Source organism: Dermacentor silvarum, chromosome 6, assembly GCF_013339745.2.
Source record: "Dermacentor silvarum isolate Dsil-2018 chromosome 6, BIME_Dsil_1.4, whole genome shotgun sequence".
In the NCBI taxonomy this organism is placed as follows: domain Eukaryota; kingdom Metazoa; phylum Arthropoda; class Arachnida; order Ixodida; family Ixodidae; genus Dermacentor; species Dermacentor silvarum.
Genome location: NC_051159.1, coordinates 28670479 through 28689854, shown reverse-complemented (window position 1 = coordinate 28689854; position 19376 = coordinate 28670479). Strand labels below are relative to the sequence as shown.

The 19376-nt window shown below is 48.6% G+C and overlaps 1 protein-coding gene across 4 annotated transcripts in view; it reads left to right on the top strand.

Moving 5' to 3' along the window:
* The window catches only part of LOC119455352 (cytoplasmic aconitate hydratase-like), a 607544-nt gene that overhangs the window by 513094 nt on the left and 75074 nt on the right, over positions 1 to 19376 (top strand). For all 4 annotated transcript variants that reach the window (XM_049668715.1, XM_049668714.1, XM_037716735.2 and 1 more), the window contains 2 exons: positions 7112 to 7212; positions 18848 to 18964. In XM_049668715.1, the coding sequence (XP_049524672.1) occupies positions 7112 to 7212; positions 18848 to 18964 (218 nt within the window). The remainder of the gene's footprint in view (positions 1 to 7111; positions 7213 to 18847; positions 18965 to 19376) is intronic.

Sequence of the window (19376 nt, the reverse complement as noted above, 5' to 3'; positions counted from 1 at the left end):
TTCGTCTGCAGACACGCTTTTCACTACCGCGCGTACATCCGGTTATTTTTTCGCTAGGGAGCTGGTCGCCAACAAATCGTCCGTCCATTGCGAATGTAGCCAGTGCTCTTAATCTTTGACATTTTTGCACTGAGTCAAAGCGCAACTACTGCTTGCCACAACCGCTGCTGACGAAACGACGGCCGTTATCGACGCGATCATGGACAGCAACCTTGCGGTTCAGAAGGCAGGCGGCCGACGCACGCACCAAGTCACAACGAAACTACCATTTGCTGTAACAAGTATGGACAAATCCGCAGTCACTATCGACGCGATCATAGATGGCGACTACACAGTTATGAAGGCACGCTGCCGATGCGCCCACCGTGTCAAAACGAAACTACTGTTTGCTGCAACCGCTGCGGACAAAATTGTGGTGGCTGTCGACGTGATCACAGATGGCGACTGCGCACTTATGGAAGCATGCGGCTAGCCGCCAACGCTGTCTTACGCGCGGCGATTAACACAACAATAAGGGCTTTGAGGGCACAAATAAGCACAAAGCATTCCGGCGTTGCTGTCAGTCACGTATCGCGTACGATTGCCGCTGAGGACCATGGCGATGCGGACTGCGCCGCTTCGTTTTTGGACGCTAGCGCTGTTTTTGCTCTTTCGCGGCGCGCATTTGTGGTGCTCCGCGCATTTATTTTTTTGTTCCTTCGATGTATACATCAGTGCACACGCTATCGGCACCTACCCTATCTACAAACGGGAGAAATGCGCATGTTGGTAAGTTACGGCCTCCGAGATTCAAGAGTGAAAGCTTAGGCGCGCTGCCTGTTTTCGAAGATTGGGTGGCTGCAAGCTGCTTGCGGATTTATTGCGCAGTTCACGCACTGCCGTTATGCGCTGTGATGTGCTTTTTGACACTCAGGCATGGGTAATGGAAGTTCTATGGATCAAGCACACCTCTTGTTCGCCGTTTTAGCCACTTAATTGGCGAGCGCGGGACCACGGAACATTTATCAGTGGCTCGCAGAACCCCGAGCAGGGGCCTGCGGAATCCCAGGGTTCCGCAGAACCAACTTTGAGAACCCATGTATTAATGTACTGCCTGAAATTGTATTTTGTGCACTTCTAACTTTTCTTTCAGTTGGAGAGTAATTTCTTATACTGTGAAATCTCAATGATACGAATCTCACGGGGTCACGAAAAGATTCGTATTATCCGAAATTCGTATCATCGAAACACAATAAAACTAGCTAAATTAAAGAGTCGAGAGGTGAACTCACTCAGGCACACGTACGTAAAAAGCATTTACAGTATAGACCACTTGTAACGTAACCGTTTATAGTGCAGAACTGGCTACAACGCGGCCTTTTAGACTCCCGTTTACCCTCCCATAGAACTCCATGTATATGCATACCGCTTACAGTGCAGCCGCGTGAGACGAAATTGCTGCTTCCGAAAATCTCGCCGACAAGGGCGGTAGCGAGCACGAGGTGCGCCCACCGATGGGAGAGGAGATCGACGAGGGCGATGCGGAGGAGGAGCATGAGACGTGGAGCACGAGTCCAAGGGCGATAAAGTCGTCACCACCGCGCGCCGTATGTGCGAGTGAAAACGCGTGGGGGATGCGCGCCTTCACGGACAGCGAACGCACAGCGGAGAGCAAACGTGACTTCCGTTGCGCAAAGGCCGTGGGGGTATGGGAGGAAGGGAGGGAGGGAGGGGGCGGGGCGACGCTGTGCCTGCGGCGCCACATGCGTATCTTGCAACCGAGCGCAAGAGTAACTGGCGACGCAATCTCCCCACGCGAAAGGAGCAAAGCGGGAAGGTAGCGCGGGAGGGAGGGGAGTGGGGGGGGGGCTCCTACTCTGCCAACAAATGCGTTCTTGTACTTTGCGCCTGTGCCGGCTGTCGGTGTTGTCGCGCGCACCGTATCTTGAAAGCGATCTCCACACGGCTCTGACCTTTGTATGCGCTGTGCTTACGCCGCTCAGATTCCGTTGAAGCGATAGACCGCACGAACCTTCGCTTGCTGCGGCGGCCGCGCGTGGGGAAGCGCGTCTGCCGCAGCGGAAAGCGCGGCCGCCGCAGCAAGCGAAGGGACAAAAAGAAAAGCACAAAAGCAACAAAAGCGCCACCGCTTCAAACTCTTCGCGCCCAGTCGCGACTTCCGCGCTGTCCGGCGCCGCGTCCGCGCCTCCGCACCAAAAGAGAAAGGGAAAACGCGCGTGACTGCGCGCTGTTCTCTTTCGCGGCCGTCGGTGGAGCGGCATTTATTCGTATCAACCGACGCGGGTCGAAAATCGATTCGTAACAACTGTTCTCTAGCACGTTGCAAAGTAATGGGGCTTGGCCGGGACCTCAGAAAAATTCGTATCATCTGGAAATTTGTATTAGCCGTGATCGTATCATCGAGATTCTACTCTATTTAGTTAGCCTGTGTGAGTTTACAGGCGACCAACAAAAAAAATAACTAATTACTTATGCAACCGATTACGTGCTGACGACCGCTACAGTAGAACCTCGTTGATACGATCTCATTTTGTATAATTTCACAGCGCCAACTCTCATGATCGCGAGTACAAAAGTTGAGGTTGCCTATACTATTACAGTTCATTTTTTGCTGGTTAATACGTTGCCGGAAAATGCAATTTTATGGCACCAATGCCAAAAAATTGGCATTGGTGCCAATTTGGCATCACAGTTGGCATCACAGTTTGGCACCATCACAGTGCCAAACTGTGATGGTGCGAAGCATGCACGATCAAGAGCAGTAGACTCCTGACAATTCAGCTTGCCCACAGTACACGCCTGCCCTTGTCGCATGGAAATGCCGGCAAGCACTCACTTTCCTCTCCCAGTACCAGCAAATCTCCTCATGGGTCCTCACATGTTGCCATTCACAACTATCACTGCCAACCCTATTAAAACAAGTATGTTCATCTGCAGTCATCGCCCAATTTTTTGGACTCCTGAGGGACCGTGAAATTGTAAAAAAAAATTGGGCAGTCCAAAAAAAACTAATGCATGCCTTTAACTTCCCTCAAGAGCTCAAATCTCTACATCCAAGCTTTAGAGGCCTGCTAGTACAATTATTAGGCATCTCGGCACTCCTACTGCAACAGGAGACGACGGGTGCGCATGTGTATAATTAAGCAACATATTCTATGTCCAGTGACAGTGGCCCCTTTGCACTCTTGGTATGTTTCACCGCAATACATTGCATAAAACCACGCAAGACCGTTGTATTGCGGCAAAGTTGACTTTCAGGAACTGGCATTATGCAACTCTTTAGACCCTTGTCGTGCTTTCTACGGTTTGACGCCATCGGCGAAGATGACGAAGGTGGAGTCGGTGCCCCACCTCTGAGCCCCTATGCGCTTGCACCACTTAACTCTTTCCCTACCATGGTAAAAATAGGTGTTTTTTGTATGTTACTGCAGATGTTTCTTTCTGAAGGAACTACTGCACTCAATATTTAATGTAATAAATAACCAGAAAGCAAAATGAATGCACTTTTCACGCATAAAAGTTTTATTAACTAGATGTACGTCATAAAACAGATATAAATTGTTAAAATCAAGGTTGTGCGATAAAATTGAACAATGTTTGTAAAAACACGCTTGTATCTACTAAGAAAAAAAATGTTACAAAAATTATGAGATATACAAAATGTATTGCCCGTCTATACGGCACTATCTCCGAAAAAATTAAATTTTTTATTGAACAGATATTCCGCTACAAAAATTTAACTGCAAGCACTGCATGCCGGGCTGCAGTCGCCAATGTTCCAGGCTGGTTTGCGTCGTCGTCGCATTCAGACTCAAAGTTCGATAAAAAGTCAGCCTCCTCTGACTCACTGCTTTTCGATGTATCGATAAGATCAGCTGCAAAGGCAGCGGAATCGCAATATCTGCGATCTCCCGAAGCGCGCGCGCCGTTTTCGGAGGCGGACATCTTTGCGTTCTGTTTTGATGATCGCGAAACTTTGTAGCGCTTTTAAAAATCACCGCCTCACCGGAAAAAAGTGAACTGCTTAGCAAACTAAAATATTGTTCTCCTCCTTCACTCCGATAGCGCAGTATGTCCGTGAGCGACAGCGGAAGCGGCGTTTCAAACCATTAATAGAGGACTAACAATGCCCGATGGGTGTGGTACAGAAAGAGCTAACTTCGATGTGCGGTCGCACCATGTGCGCTGGCGCTTCGCAGAGTGCGCCCAAGCTGCGCCGTGTTCTTACTAAGAGTGCACAACCCTGTACACAGATAGCGTTTTGCCCAAAATGCAACTGAATTGCTCAGTCATGCCGTTAGTCTGAGTTATTAGGCAGTAGTGGTCCTATGGACAGTACGGCATGCAGTAAGGAGCACATTAGGGAGATATCCTCTGTGGAGCCAAAGTTCCTGGGGCACTCCATGACGAAGTACAAAGTGTTGCAAGAGAAAGGATGCAACGTCGCAGGCTGTGGCGGTTGGTAAGACAGCCATTTCTGCATACCTTGTCAGGTGATCCACGGCGACAACAATCCAGCGATTCCCAGCAGGTGTGCTGTGTAGAGCGCCAAAGAGGCCGATGCCGATGCGGTCGAATGGTTGAGAGGGGCACGGAATCGACTGCATGGGTCCGCAAGGATGGCGAGCAGAAGTTGCAGCGTTAGGCGCTGAACATGAGCAAGTGTACTTCTAGAGAAAAGTGTACGTCCCACGCCAATAAAAGCACAAGTGGAGTTTGGTGTAAGTTTTAAAGAGGCCAGCGTGGGCGCATTATGGGTCTGCATAAAAAGCGGAGCATACATTTGTATGAAGGTAGCGAGGGATGACGAACGACCACTTGCGATCGTTGGAAGCGTAGTTGCGACGATAGAGCAGTCCATCTCGTACCGCAAAGGGAGAAGCTTGACGGCAGAAAGCATGGGAAGGGTGAGTCACCGAGGAGTCAGAAAGGCAGTGCAAAAGAGCCGCGATTCACGGGTCTTTGCGCTTTTCTGCAACCATATCGACAAGCGCTGGTGACGAAAACACAGAGTCGATGGCCGGAAGGCAAGTTGTGTCACTCGATGTGTGCGAGCGAGAGACAGCGTCCGCGTTAGTGTTTTTATGGCCAGACCGTAAACACATACAAGAGTGGGTGAGGCTGGCGGTGGTGTTTGGCTTGCATCGTCAGGCATAATGGCTGCCACTTCCCGACTGCGGAGTTCCAGGGTTGGCAAGCGAGAACAATACACAGGCAGGTCTGTTGATTGAGCACACGAGCTACATCCTCAAGTGAGGCGTTGACGATGCGCCCAAAGCTCGCGCTCTTCTCCGCTACGATACAAATAACCGGCAGTGCCTATTAAGGGCATTATGATAGGGGAATAATCACATAGACTACAAATCATATTTTAACACTGGCCACACTGTGGCATGCAGAAGCGTCACATTTTATAGCATAACTAGGAATATAACATTGGCACATCATCCATTCAGAATATCAATCAAAAGAGCAAAACGGTAGGGTGCTAATAGAAACATTCACTTACCGCAGGAACTGTAGTGTTGCGCTGCTGAGCACTAAGGTCACGGGTTCAATCCTAGTCGTGGCATTCTGGTGCAAAGCAACAACGCTTGTGTACTGTGCATGGGGTGCACATTAAAGGCCAACTGCAAAGATTGGCTAAATTTGTTATGAATGATAGTAATTTTTTTACAAGAAACCTACAAAAGTTATTCCAATTACATCACCACAGATAATTATTTGCCCATGTAACATAACGCGCAGGAAAAAGCATAGCAATTTATTTGCAAATTAAGCAGATTAGTAATACATCAATTAACTTTTGAATTGCAATCTTTATAGCACATGTTAAATTGCAAAGTTGAAGGGAATTACCATAAAAGTCTGGTTTCGTGTTTCTACATTTGGAAGATGGCCATGTAGGCCTAAATAAGTGGCATCAAACTATTTGTTCAATTTACATAATTACGCATGCAGCATTGCAAAGCGCAGCTCATTGTGCAATCCCCCTGTGACTGCATAATACAACATGATGAAGCGGGCAGTCTCGCCGCTGCTGCTGAAGTGAATATGCATCCATTTGTGAGTTGCGCAAACTGCCAATTGGCATCAGCTCATGGAAGAGGGAAATGCCGTGGCAGTTTAATTTTATGGCACACTTTTGCTTCACTAGGGATTTGACGGAGACCTGCCGAAGTATTTGCCGCAAAGAAAAACTAATTTGTTTGATTGACCGTGTTGGGACACTCGACATTCACACGTCTCTTGATATTCTTTTCCCCGCATGGCTCGCATCTCTTGTAATCTGGCTTCGCCACGTGGCCACTCGCCTCAGGCCACTCGCTTCACCGCATGGCAGATGTCAGTGTGGTTACAGACTTGTACGAGACTTGGCGCGAGTGTTGCGTTGCTAACGGCGGGGTTACATGGGCACAAAAAGGAGCAGGCTGTTACTCTTTGGCTTGGAATCAGCGAGCTGCGTGGATGTTCCGCGCGCTCGCTCACTGTTCGCGGGACCTTCTTGCGAAAGGCTTAGGAGCAGGACACTGGAATGGATGAACGCGATTGCTTGAACGTGCCACCGTTTGCATGACCTTACACGTGAACAATTAGGCATAAGTGTCCAGCATTGAAGCAAACATATTCGTTCGCTATCCAGTCGCTGTGAGCCGGACTTCCTCGATTTGTTGCGCGCCCATCGGCATGTTCTTTTGGTAGTAATTGCGCTAGCAGGCAGTAGTGTATGAAAGGTGCAACAAATGCCCTTCTGATTGGTTGCACTATTGTGTTGTCGTTTATTTGTCCCAAGAGCATGTGCGAGATCCCACAACTGCTACTTCTGCTAATTAAAATTCAAGTTCTGCAGTTAATAGTTTCAGTTAAATGTAATAAAAGTGATATTGTGAGATGGCTTTTTCTCTGGCCTTCTACAGCAAAAGATTATTATTTGCAATCCTTTAACAACCATGTTTTCAGTAAAACTGCCACATGCAGCTTTGGGTTAGTCCTTGAAAATGTGCAACATGTCTGAAATTTCTTAAATACGCAAATTTTAGTTATTTTTTTTTTCTTCGAAAGCTGTACAAACCATGTCTTAGTGCAGCTGCAATCCTTGTTATTGCTCCAGGACGAGATGAGCAGACACTGCGATATGCAGAGGCCTACCTGTTGGCCAACCAGATGCTGCGAAATTACTCGGATGCTTCCCAGGACCCTGTTTACTCGCAGGTAAGTTCTTGTGCCATGCTGCCGTTCAATATGATTGTGCGAATATAGGAAATTTTGAGACCGAATGAAATACCAATCAAATAGTGCCAGAAGCAAATTGATAATTTAATATCTATTAAAGCAGCGCGACGGGATGGGGACAGAAACATAAAATATAAACAGGACTAACGTTACATGTCTTTGTCCTTGCTCCATTGCACTGCTGCAATAGACATTGCAGATAATGCCCATATCAAGTTCTTACTGCAGAATATTGAATATTTTTCTAATAATTTTGAAATAATGAACAGTATATTTCACTATTTGTATAACACCACGTTCACATCCTAGTTCAGTCACGCCTCATTATAAGGAAGTCGCATCAGCCACGAAGTTACGAATAGTCAGGTACAACTTTAGAAGGCCGCGGCATTTGCCCCTCAAAGGTGGATGCGCACGAGCCTCCACCAATGGGCATGCACTCAAGACTGATGTCGTGAGCCAGACGGTCTGTGAACCCGCCGACAGAGAACGTGGCAGCCTGTGCTTCGAGCTGGGCCGAGTCGCGTCAGCGGGACTACAGTAAAACCTCGATAGTTCGAACTCGGTTAATTCGAAATTTCGGTTAATTCGAAGAATTTGAGTGATCCCGTCATTCTCAATGCAAATTCTACCGGATAATTTGAATGGCCCGCGCGGCTCTATTCGGATAATTCGAAGTTTCCGGCTAGTAGCAACGTGCGGCAGTTAGATTAGGGCGCTCCGTACAGTCGCCAACCGATTTTCCGAGCTCGTGGGGACTGAAAAATAGTCCGGAAAACTCGTTCGGCCGAAAAAAAAAAGTTATTAGTGCGGCTTAAAAAAAAAATCTCTAATAATGCCCTGCCTCATACTACGCTTGGAGGGGATCGACTTGCTTGGATTTGCGCAGCAATGACGTTGTCTCCGTGTACAGTCGACACGAACGTCACCGCGTTGGCGATCTCCGCCAACGGAGTTCGCCATGGAGATCCAAGAAACAAGCTTCGCACCGCTTAGCTCTCGCGAAGGTACAGGAAGTAGCGCCGATCACTGAGACATGGGTCTCCGAGACACCTGCTCAGTGTACATGCCACATTCAAAATAGCAACCGAAACCTGAGAGAAAAAAAAACTCGCTGAATTAACACGCGTGGTATCAGCGCGCACGAGCGAGCGCGGCCGCCGCAGCCCGCAGAGAGCGAAGGTTCGTGCGGTCTATCGCTTCAACGGAAACTGAGCGGCGAGAGCACAGCGCATACAAAAGGTCAGAGCAGTCTGGAGATCGCTTTCAAGATACGGTGCGCGCGAGAAACCGCTCCGACGCTAAGTACGCAGTTGTTAGAAGAGTAGGAGTCCCCCCCTCCCTCCCATACCCCCACGGCCTTTCGCACGAGGGAGGAAGTCGCGTTTACGCTCCGCCGTGCGTTCGCTCTCCATGAAAGCGCGCGTCCCCCGCGCGCTGTCACTCGCACATACGGCGGGCGCGCGGCGATGATTTTATCGCCCTTGGACTTTGTATGGATCCTCAGGGCGGCGACGCCGACGGCGAAAATCCGCTTTAACACTTTCGTGACCGCGGGAAAATCGGTAGTTTTCGGGTAGTCTGGCTATTATTTTTTTTCCTGCCACAGGAAATGATTCACGTTGAAGTGTATGGTATCAAATTGTAGAAGAAGAAATTATCTTTCCAACGGTATTAATTTCAAACAGCATATTTATTAAAAATACTACGAAAAAAATTATCAAAACAAAAAAATCGCATCAAGAACGAGAAAGATCGATAAAAACATCAATGCTGCTTTGCACAAAAAAAATATTTTAGAAAATCGAAATATACATTTTCAAGAAAAGGGATATATGAAATCAGCCTGCAAATATAAGCTCTGTATCTACAAAAGTTCTTGAGGCACACGGGTACACACAGCACTTCGGAGCGCAATTCCAATGTGCACTCCCGGCCGTCTTCGTGGACAAAACTCGAGTCTCTGCGCGTCCGCCGGTAAATTATCCCGTCCGAACGACGTTTACATCTTGCAGATAAGAACTGTGACCTTTAGAACACGCCGGAAATCCTTACGTCGATACGCGGCAGCGATAACACGGTCCGAGAAGAAAGCAAAACTGAACGGCGGATACCCGTCGATGTTCCGGGGCGGTTTGCCGCACTTTCTTCGTCCGTAATGAAGTCCGACGAATCGAAGTCGTCTTCCGAGTCTGTGCTGCTGCGATCATCCGCAAATTCGAGCCCAGATGCGTCGGAAACCGTCGAAACTCGCCGTTTCCATGGAGCGGACGCGCGCGACGTAGATGCCAAACGACGAGCGCTCGTCACCCCGACTATGCAGGCGCTTTAAAAATCCCCGCGCGGTGGAAAAGAGAAACACAAAACCGAAACCGATAAAATAGTCTCTCTTTTAACCCGCTCGATGGCGCTAGCTGTCCGGAGCGCTCGGAGAGGCGCGAAAATTCAACTTGTACCATCGACAACATACTGTCGACGGGAATAGGCGCGGTCACGAAAGTGTTAAGTGTCCATATAATTGCTGTCGCAATAAAAAAAAACATCCCACAATAAATGGTTACAACGATAGTGCTAAGCGCATATACGTACTAAGAAAAAAGAAAAAATGCAGTACTCTGGAGCGTTTTGTCAGCCAAGGAAGAGATGGCCTCTGAGACTGGAAGATTGCGCGAGCTCTCTATTGATAGCGCGCGTTCCAATTTTGGAGGCTATACAGCGAGCCACTGGAATTCAAGCCAGTGCAAAATCCAACATGGCGGCCTCCAAGATTGGGTAGCGCGGCTCGGAAAGAGCAATTTAGTCCGCAAAATCGAACATTGGGGTATCAATTCGTCCGAAAAATTGGGTGCGAAAATGCATGAACTCAATGGGAACCCTGATGGTGCATTTTTGAAGTCCGGAATATCCAGCAAGTCCAAATTTTTGGAGTCAAGCACCACCACGCCTGCTTTCGCGGCAGTTATCGATTCCGTGAACATCGTCCGCAACTTTGTTGAGTGCAGTGCGGGTGATATTTGTATGCTACATTTTTTGAGCCAGCTGGAGAGCATGGAACTAGGGGCGGCGAACTAGCGCGCTAAGTAATCCCGCATCGGTGATTACTTTGAGTAATTTTTCTCGGACATGGAAAATAAAGGTGATTTCTTTTTGCGGCAAGTTCTTGCTTGTTTTCTTTTATTATTCATTTCAGTTAATTCGAAAATCCGCTTAATTCGAAGAATTTTCGCGGTCCGGCGACCTTCGAATTATCGAGATTTTACTGTATTTCTATAGTCGCGGAGGCAATCAGCTGCCACACTTCGGTCATCTGGGTGGGGCCTCTCCTGCCTTCTTAAATTGTACGCGGCTATAGTTATCTGAAACTCATTATAAATATACATGCAGATATTGGCAAAAAAAATTCTCTATCAGTTTTTTGCAGAAGACACCAAAAGGAGTGCCTCCGATGTGTCAGCCAAGGTTCTCTTGCGGATTTCAGTGACCTGTAAGCATATGCTGAGTTAACAGGAGGCACACAAACTACAACATATTACATACTGTGAGATGTCGACCGATGCGATCCCTTTATTTCCGAGCAGCTGCCCAAGGCAGAGACGAAGCACCGCACGAGGCAAAATATGATGGTGAGTCGTATGTACAAATGACGACGACGATATGCACAAATAGTGCTCACACAAGATGATGATGAGTCATATGTACAGATGACGACGATGATATGCCCAAAATGCGCTCACAGTACATACGCTCTTCGCCGCTGTGATTACACAACTGTACAATAGGTGTCATTGTGCAGGATCAAAATGATGGCTTGCTGACTGTTCTCGATCCAGCCAAGCCAAGCTGCTGGCCGAAATACAAATGCGAGCAACAGACTTTTCAGACGCGGAGGGTTCAGCATATGGATCCGTACTTTGCTACTACGGCTTTCAGTCTAGCCCGTGCATCTGATTTCACGCTTGATCGCTGATAAGGTCTATGAGTGCGAGTGTGTTGGTGGCGAGCTTCCCACGGCGGCTTGTTACCAGTCAGTCCACCAGCTTTACTGTTTAGGCTGCTAGGCCTAACCAGCGGCACTGCAGTGAAAGTTAGTTTTATGCGCAGTCGACATGGCGGCAACTTTGTTCCGGGCTGCCTTGTTTGCAGCATCGCACACCCACAGGTCATGCTCGAAACACCATGCGGCATCCGAAATTTTGGTTATTGCTATTAGTAGATGGCAGTGTGACAGGAATTGTGCAGGTCCGGAAAATCAGGCGTCTGAAAAATTGGTTGGCGATTGTATTTGACTTTTTTTGCTTCCAGAATAGTCTGGGGCACAGAAAAACAAAATGTGCTTCCCTATAACCGATATCGTGTCCGAAGCCACGTTTTCGATTTCATTATAGCAGGAGGAAACTCCAACGAAATTAACCATGACAAACCAAATTTTATATTTACTTCATCACATCCGCAGGGGTGCAAATTATTAGTCGAATACAGTAAAACCCCGGTGATACGAACCCGGCTGGTACGAATTTCGGTGTGATACGAATTCGTAACATTCCCCGGCCGAAATACATTGCTCACAATACGAAAAAAATTGGCTGTTCCGAACGTGTTGCCGCGCCGCTACGGATCATACGAACGTGAGCAACAGCGGCGGCGGACGACCCAGCGGGGCCACCGGCACAGCGGGATCTGGGCGAGATCCATAGTCGCCAAGCAACCGACTACGTCACGCGGCTGCGCAATCTCTCATTGGTCCCCACGTCGAGTGGACCGGACCACATCACAGCCTAGCCGATGCTTAGCGAGAAAGTAGACGAGGACCGCTGCTGCAACGACGACCGAGGCACAGCCCCGACGGTCGAAACGCTCCCTGCACTCGACGGGCTCAGGCGTTCAGTGGCGTGCGAAAACATTCCCAAGATCACGTGCGCGCACTTATACGCCTTTCAGAAGGCGATCGTTGACGATTTGGACAAGAAGAATACGTCCCGTTGATACGTTTTTCAAAGGACCGCAAAAAAAAAAAAGAAAAAAAAAAAGCCGCAGTTTCGCCCGAAAGGTGAAGCAACGGAAACGCGGCAGCAGCAGCGAGCGAATTGACCTTTGCGCTGTCTCTCGCTTCAACGCGAACTAAACGTCGAAGGCACAGCGCATACGAAGCAACTGGCACTAGGCTCACTTTGTCAACATCGCAGATCATTTTGACGATAAGGTCCGCGCGGGCGCGCACTACACGCATGTCGCAGATCGCTTTCAGGATACGGCAGTAACGGCACCCGCGCGGGTGCGTCGTATCTGCAACGTGCCGGTCGCTTGTTGCAACTTACACCGCGCACCATGCACCGCGACAATGCTTTCGGCAATGCGCCAAATCACGTGGCGGCGCCTCCGACCGGCATTGCTCCGACACCGCCAGAGAGCAAAAGCTTAGGCGAGACCCTCAACGCCGCGCGGAGGGTCTCAACAACCGCGGCGTCACGCCAAGGTCGCCGTTTCTGCGTGGCGCTGGAACGCGTGTACGTAGGGTGCCGACGGCTCAGCCAACGCTGCGGCTGCAGCGCAGAGGGAAGCAGCGGCGGAGGCCCAGTTCGGCCAACGGTCGCTTCAACGGCAGAAACCGAAACTTCAGGGAGCGGGCTAAGCGGCGCCGGGCCGGCGGGAGCGGCGGACGCGCACAGAGACAGTCGAAGGTGAGGGGGCTACGAGGGTGTTGAGAGGAAGGGCGAGGGGAGGCCAAACCGCTTCCCTGCCGCCCTCCTCCCTCACCTGCGACGGTCCCCGCGCGCACCCGTCGCCCTGTCGCCTCTTCACAACCACAATCTCGCTCTCTCGCCGTGCGTGCGCCGCCAGCTCCCTGAAGTTTAGTTTTCAGCCGTTATCGCGAAGCGAGCGCGGGCAGTTTCGTGGCCCTCGCTCAATATGTGCTTGCGCGCCGCGATATTTCACGAATCGCACCGTTCGTACAACGTGCTATGGTGCACGAATATTTCAAAAATAAGTCCTTTTAATTCGAACAAATTTTTGGGCCCCTGCGAGTTCGAATTACGGAGAGTCGTCTATACATGGAAGTCAATGGGATTTAGGTCGGGACCGCGAAAACGCGACATAGCAGCCGGGAAACGCAGCAGCGAGGAAGGTATCAATGGGATTCCACTATTATAATTTTTTTGTGGTAAAAATAAATTCATTATACTTGATATTGTGTATGTTTTGATGATACGAATTTCGGGTGATAAGAATATTTCACGCGACCCCGCGAGATTCGTATCACCGAGGTTTTACTGTAGTGTCCTATTCGATTCGGAGACCGAATCAAATAATCACTATTTGAAAATGCAAATATTTTTCTGTTACTTTTCTAATATTTCAAAACGTCAACTGCGCCCGAATTAACATGGAATTAGAGCGAAAGTACGATAAATTATCACCCCTGTGGACGATATAAAGCATGAGAACTTGTGTAATGAAGCAGGCTACATCGCTTAGGAAGTCATACTTTACAGGCTGCACAGCAATCATTCGCACTCTCTAAAGGAGCATTGTGCATGCGAAGAAACTGTGGGGTCTCACATGTGCTCTTGGGACAAAGGAACGACACATAGTAGTGCAAACAATCAAAAGGGCATTTATTGCACCTTTCATACACTAATGCACACTAGCCGAATTACAACCAATTGAACATTCACACGGGCGCGCGACAAATCAAGGAAGTCCGACTCACCGCGACCCGATAGCGAGCGAATACGTTCGCCCCATGCTATGACACCATCGCCTAGTCGTTCACGTGTACAGTCACGCGAACGGTGGCGCGCTCGAACGATCCGTGTTCGTCCATACCGGTGTCCCGCTCTAAGCCTCGCGCGACGGTCGCGCGAAGCCGGCCGGCGCACGCGCGAAGCGTTCGTGCGTGTTGGTCGCCGATCCCCAGCCAAAGAGAGAGCGCCTCCAACCTTTTTCCCCCAAGTGACCCCGCCGTTCGGTGGCGCCAGCATCGCGACACTGGCGCCATCTCTCGCAAAGTGTCGCAACCACCGCCGGGCTTAGCCACGCAGAGAAGCCGGACTACAGGAGACATGCGGGGAAAACAACATCAGGGGACGCGTGAGAATCGCGCATCCCCACAAAACTAACATATTTACTTGAAAATAGGTCGAACCCTATACACTGAGCTCGCCGAGAAATTAAAAAAAAAAGATCGAATATAGGTCAACTTACATCTTTTTAGAAAAAAAAAACAAGGAACTTTGAACATGACCCACTTTTATTTACCATAAGCTGAGCTACTAAAGGTCGCTAGTCGATGCCACAAGCTGCATCCATGTCCGAACTACCAGAGAAGTCGTCCTCGTGGGATGCTTTGCAGGTGTCCTCGACACCCCAGATGGCATGATCCTCGGTGCCATCGAAGGGCGTTGGATATGCAGCATTTCTTAGAGTCAGTCTGGATAATATCCTGATTGTCTTTAGGACAGATGCAACAGAGGAACTTCGTAAGCTCGGTACTTTCAGTCAACGTACTTTGTCAAAGTTTCAGTCAACATCCGATTTTTCGGACTCCCTAGGGGCCGCGAAAATGTCCAAAAAATAGGGCAGTCCGAACAAGAAATGCATGCCTTTTACTGTCCCCAAGCGCTCAAATCGCCACAGGCACGTTCGAAAAAGCTCTGAAGGCCTGCCAGTACACTGCGTATCATAGTTCATACTGTGACAGAAGACGGTGGGTGCACGCGTGCATAATAAAGAATACATACTGTGTCCCTTGACAATTGCCGCGTCGCCCTCTTAATATGCTTCACCGCAATACTTTGTGTATGCTTCACTGCATAACATTGTATTGAGCCGAAGCTGACTTTCGGGAACCGGCATTATGCAACGCAGCGTGCTTTCCGAGTTTCTAAGATAATGGCGAGGATTACAAAGGCGGAGTCAGCGCCATTGCAAACAGCGGCGGATTGTTTGAATGAAAAACACGGCACTAAACAGAAAGAAGCTTGGTAGCGAACGTCAAAGCAGCTAGGCCTAGCGTTGCCGCGGTGGTGGCTAAGACTGCCAGCAGTTCTGCATGCAAGAGCGCCAGTTCAAGGAAGTGAGATAATCAAAATGGTGGTGGCTACGATTAATGCCGTTTCGGACCTGCGGTCATGGCAAAAAGCCTGGAAAATCGGACGGCGAAGGTCTTTTGTGTCCGAAATTTCCGACGTTTTTATACATTGACTCTATGGGGTACTTGTCAGTGCCACGAAGGCATCCGAATTATCGGGCATGTCCGAAAAATCAGGCGCCCTGAAAATCGGTCGTTGACTGTAGATGGAAATTCTTTGGTCACAAATGTAGGTCAATAGCTCATTTTGGGTTACATTTTAGGGAAAAGAAGGTCAACCTATATTTTAATAACTACGGTACTTGCTTGCTCCTAATGCCCCATCTGTGCTTTTAATGATCAACGCTTCATAAAGTACTGTGTAATGACAGCAGCTTATTAATTTTAATAATACTAGGATGTGAACATCATTTTGTATGAATTGTGATAGCTGCTGTTGATCCTTTGAAAACTGTTTAATGTTTGATTCGATTCGCTTCTGGCACTACCCAATTCGTATTCGATTTGGAAATCACTATTTGCGAACCCCTATTAGAAAGGCCTCGTTGTTTACTCTCCTCACCGTGCACCAGCCCAAAACTCACCTGCATGCCCTGCAAGAAATCTCCAGCAGCTGGGAGCACTCATTCCAGTGTGGGCTATTTCACTTCCACCATAGGTGCACTTTTGTTGTCTGTGGCTGCTACTTCGTTCTCAGCCCTTGAAATAGTCTGCTCAGCAATAGCTTCTCCTGCTCTCCAGTGTCTACTCTCAGGATCACTACTGGACCTGCTATGTGAGCGTCGTGACCCCCCAGTCACGACGCTCAGTGTGGCTACCTTTGTTCCCTGCTGTAAATATCCGCAACGCACTGAAATCTGTCCTCCATCTCATCAATGTTTCGGTATAATGAACATGTATATAACCATGTGCAGTGAAACACCGTGGATACTTTCTTCGCTGCTGCGTTTTCCCAGCTGCTACATCGCATTTCAGTGGCCTTGTTGTAAAGTTAATTCCAGTGTTAATGGCCCATTAACTCCCACATATTATGTTCCCACTTGATACATCGCCGCCAGCGCTGAGACTTTAATGAACTGTGTACTGGCAGCCATTCAGAGCTGCTTCTGAGGTTGTTTTGGCAATTTAGAGCCTTCCTCACTGTTACATTTTCCCGGCTGTTACATTTTTTTTTTCCATGGTTCCTTGTGAAATGTATAAATGGGGTTCCACTGTATATATAATCGATATCCACTTGTAACAAATAGATGATTGTAACAAATATTTGATATTACAAAAATATTTTTGTGTCTGATGCGACTTCACTATAATGAGGTTTCACTGTATTTAGTTTACACTTAGTTCCTGTTATTCGTCTTCAGTTCGCACTGTACAACTTGCCAGTCACACTATCTCTACAAGTAATGCATACTGTGCCTAGGTACTTTGTATCTCAAAGGGAGCTGTCCTGTAACCACGCCAACTGAACAATTGTTCTTTTGTTTTGGTGTAGTGTGCTGCTTTTTTATTAAATACTCAACTTGTGGGGATGTGCGACTCTCACGCGTCCCCTGATGTTGTTTTCCCCTCATGTCTCCTGTAGTCCGGCTTCTCTGCGTGGCTAAGCCCGGTGGTGGTTGCGGCGCGTTGCGAGAGATGGCGCTAGTGTCGCGATGCTAACGCCACCGAACGGCGAGGTCATTTGGGAGAAAAAGGTCGGAGGCGCGCTCTCTTTGGCTGGGGATCGGCGACCAACACGCACGAACGCTTCGCGCGACCGTCGCGCGAGGCTTAGAGCGGGACACCGGTATGGACGAACACGGTTTGTTCGAGCGCGCCACCGTTCGCGTGACCGTACACGTGAACGACTAGGCGATGGTGTCATAGCATGGGGCGAACGTATTCGCTCGCTATCGGGTCGCGGTGAGTCGGACTTCCTTGATTTGTCGCGCGCCCGTGTGAATGTTCAATTGGTAGTAATTCGGCTAGTGTGCATTAGTGTATGAAAGGTGCAATAAATGCCCTTTTGATTGTTTGCACTACTGTGTTGCCGTTCCTTTGTCCCAAGAGCCCGTGTGCGACCCCACAAACTCAAGGAGGAAACAGCTGCACACTTGTCTGTCCTCTTGCTTCTTATTCTTTATTATTTATTATTTTTTTTATCTTTAACAGAGAAGCTGTTTAAGCCAGCCATAATTTGTGTGCATATCAAGACACTACCAAGAAAGAAAAGAAACTAAACCTTCTTGCTGAGGCGGCATTCGAACCCACATACTCCCAGTCCCAAAGCGAGCATCGTAACCACTAGGCTATACAGCCACGTTTGCAGAACGTGCATTTATGCGAACCATATGATTGCGTTCGAGCATCGTCGTCTTCGTCCACAGCTGGCGCGTTCGTACGCCCGTGCTCTGCGAGGTGAAGAGGTTTTGCGCGCTATGAGAGCAAGAGAAAGAGAGAGACGCATTCACGGAGCAGGTCTCCAGAAACACGGTGTCGGCATTGAAACGAGGTGTCGGTGTTGCAAGCTGCGCTATGCAACGCGCAGTGATGGCCATAAGTCCGAGATGCGCGAAAAGAAATTATCATCATCTCGAGTAAAAAGATGAAAAATTCACGTGCACTTCTGGAAAATGCTGGGCTACGATCGCCCAGCTTCGCTGTTTCAAGTGTTGTGCGACTGAGTGCAAGGTTTTTTTTTTTTTTTTTTTTTTTTTCCGCTGAGTCTTTTGTGAAAAGCGGCATGATAAACTAAGACCAAACTGCAGGTTTCTAAGACTAGGCGAGTTGGGGTTGATGCTTGCTTGTGACTGGCGCAGAAAACACAGAGTGGAAAAAAGGAATGGACACCTAGAGGCTCATCCATCCTGTGTTTTTCACCATTCACAAGAGTGCATAATGGTTCCTTACCGTCTTGGTGTGCTATGAACCCCTGTGGAGACATCATTGAGCTCATCCCACGTGCTACCACCCTGAATATCCTGATGTCATTGCAGCACGAACTAAAAGTATATACACAAAGGAAGAGACACACAGGACAAGGTTGTACTAGCGCTTGTCGCCGTCTGTCTCTTTCTTTGCGTATGTGTATATGTTTTACGCGCAAGCGTAGATGCCCCTTCTGTGAAATCGGCGAAATTATGTTTGTCGCCACAAGGCAAGCGAGCGCCGGAGGAGGAATGTGCCTGGAGGTGGAGGAGAGAATCGCCGCATTCTTTTGATTTGTGCTTCGACTCCGTGGTGCTTGCTGTGTATGTTCGTGGCGTCTGTTCTTTGCATATGTAGCAATATGCATTTTCCCTGTGGCACACCAGGCATTACACTGTCGAGATCAATGCAGCAACCACGTTCACGCCCTTTCTATTTGTGCTTCGACGCTGTGGTGCTCGCTGTGCACGTTCACGGCGTCCATACGCTTCCGCATAACCCACGTTCACGAAGTGAAACGTCACTGGAACTTTTTTTTTAATTCCCCGCTGCTATGACCTCACGATGCGAAACCAACTGGCCCAGTCTTTCACCTTAGTGAATATCCTGTTTGTGCAGGTGGTTGAACTGGACCTGGCCACCGTGGTTCCCTCGCTTAGCGGACCCAAGAGGCCTCAGGATCGGGTTGCCATGGAGACCATGCAGCAGGACTTCCAGCAGTGCCTTTCCACGAAGGTGCGCACTCCTCCTTGGCTGCTATGTCCAGCCACAGCTCGGAGTTGAACTGCTGGCTGCGTGTTGTGTAAATAGAAACCATGGCACCATCTGTCATCGTTTGGGGAAGAATGACGCATGCCGTATTTCACCATTACAGTCAAGTATGACTCCACCGTTCAGGCATTGCCACAGATGAGACCTGCTTTAGTTTTTTTCTGGATGAAATGAACTTGTAATGCGTGTCCAGAGGTTTTTTGAGCCTGGACAAGCTGACAGTTTAGCCAGCAGAGTTGCGCATTCTTGGCGCTCCTATTTTTTCTTTCATGAAACTGCTATGTCGTACTATCTTTCCAGGTCAATGACAACTTTCCAATTTATGAAACAGCCTCCAGCTTACAGATTTTCACAGAATATATTGTGCTTTTAAATG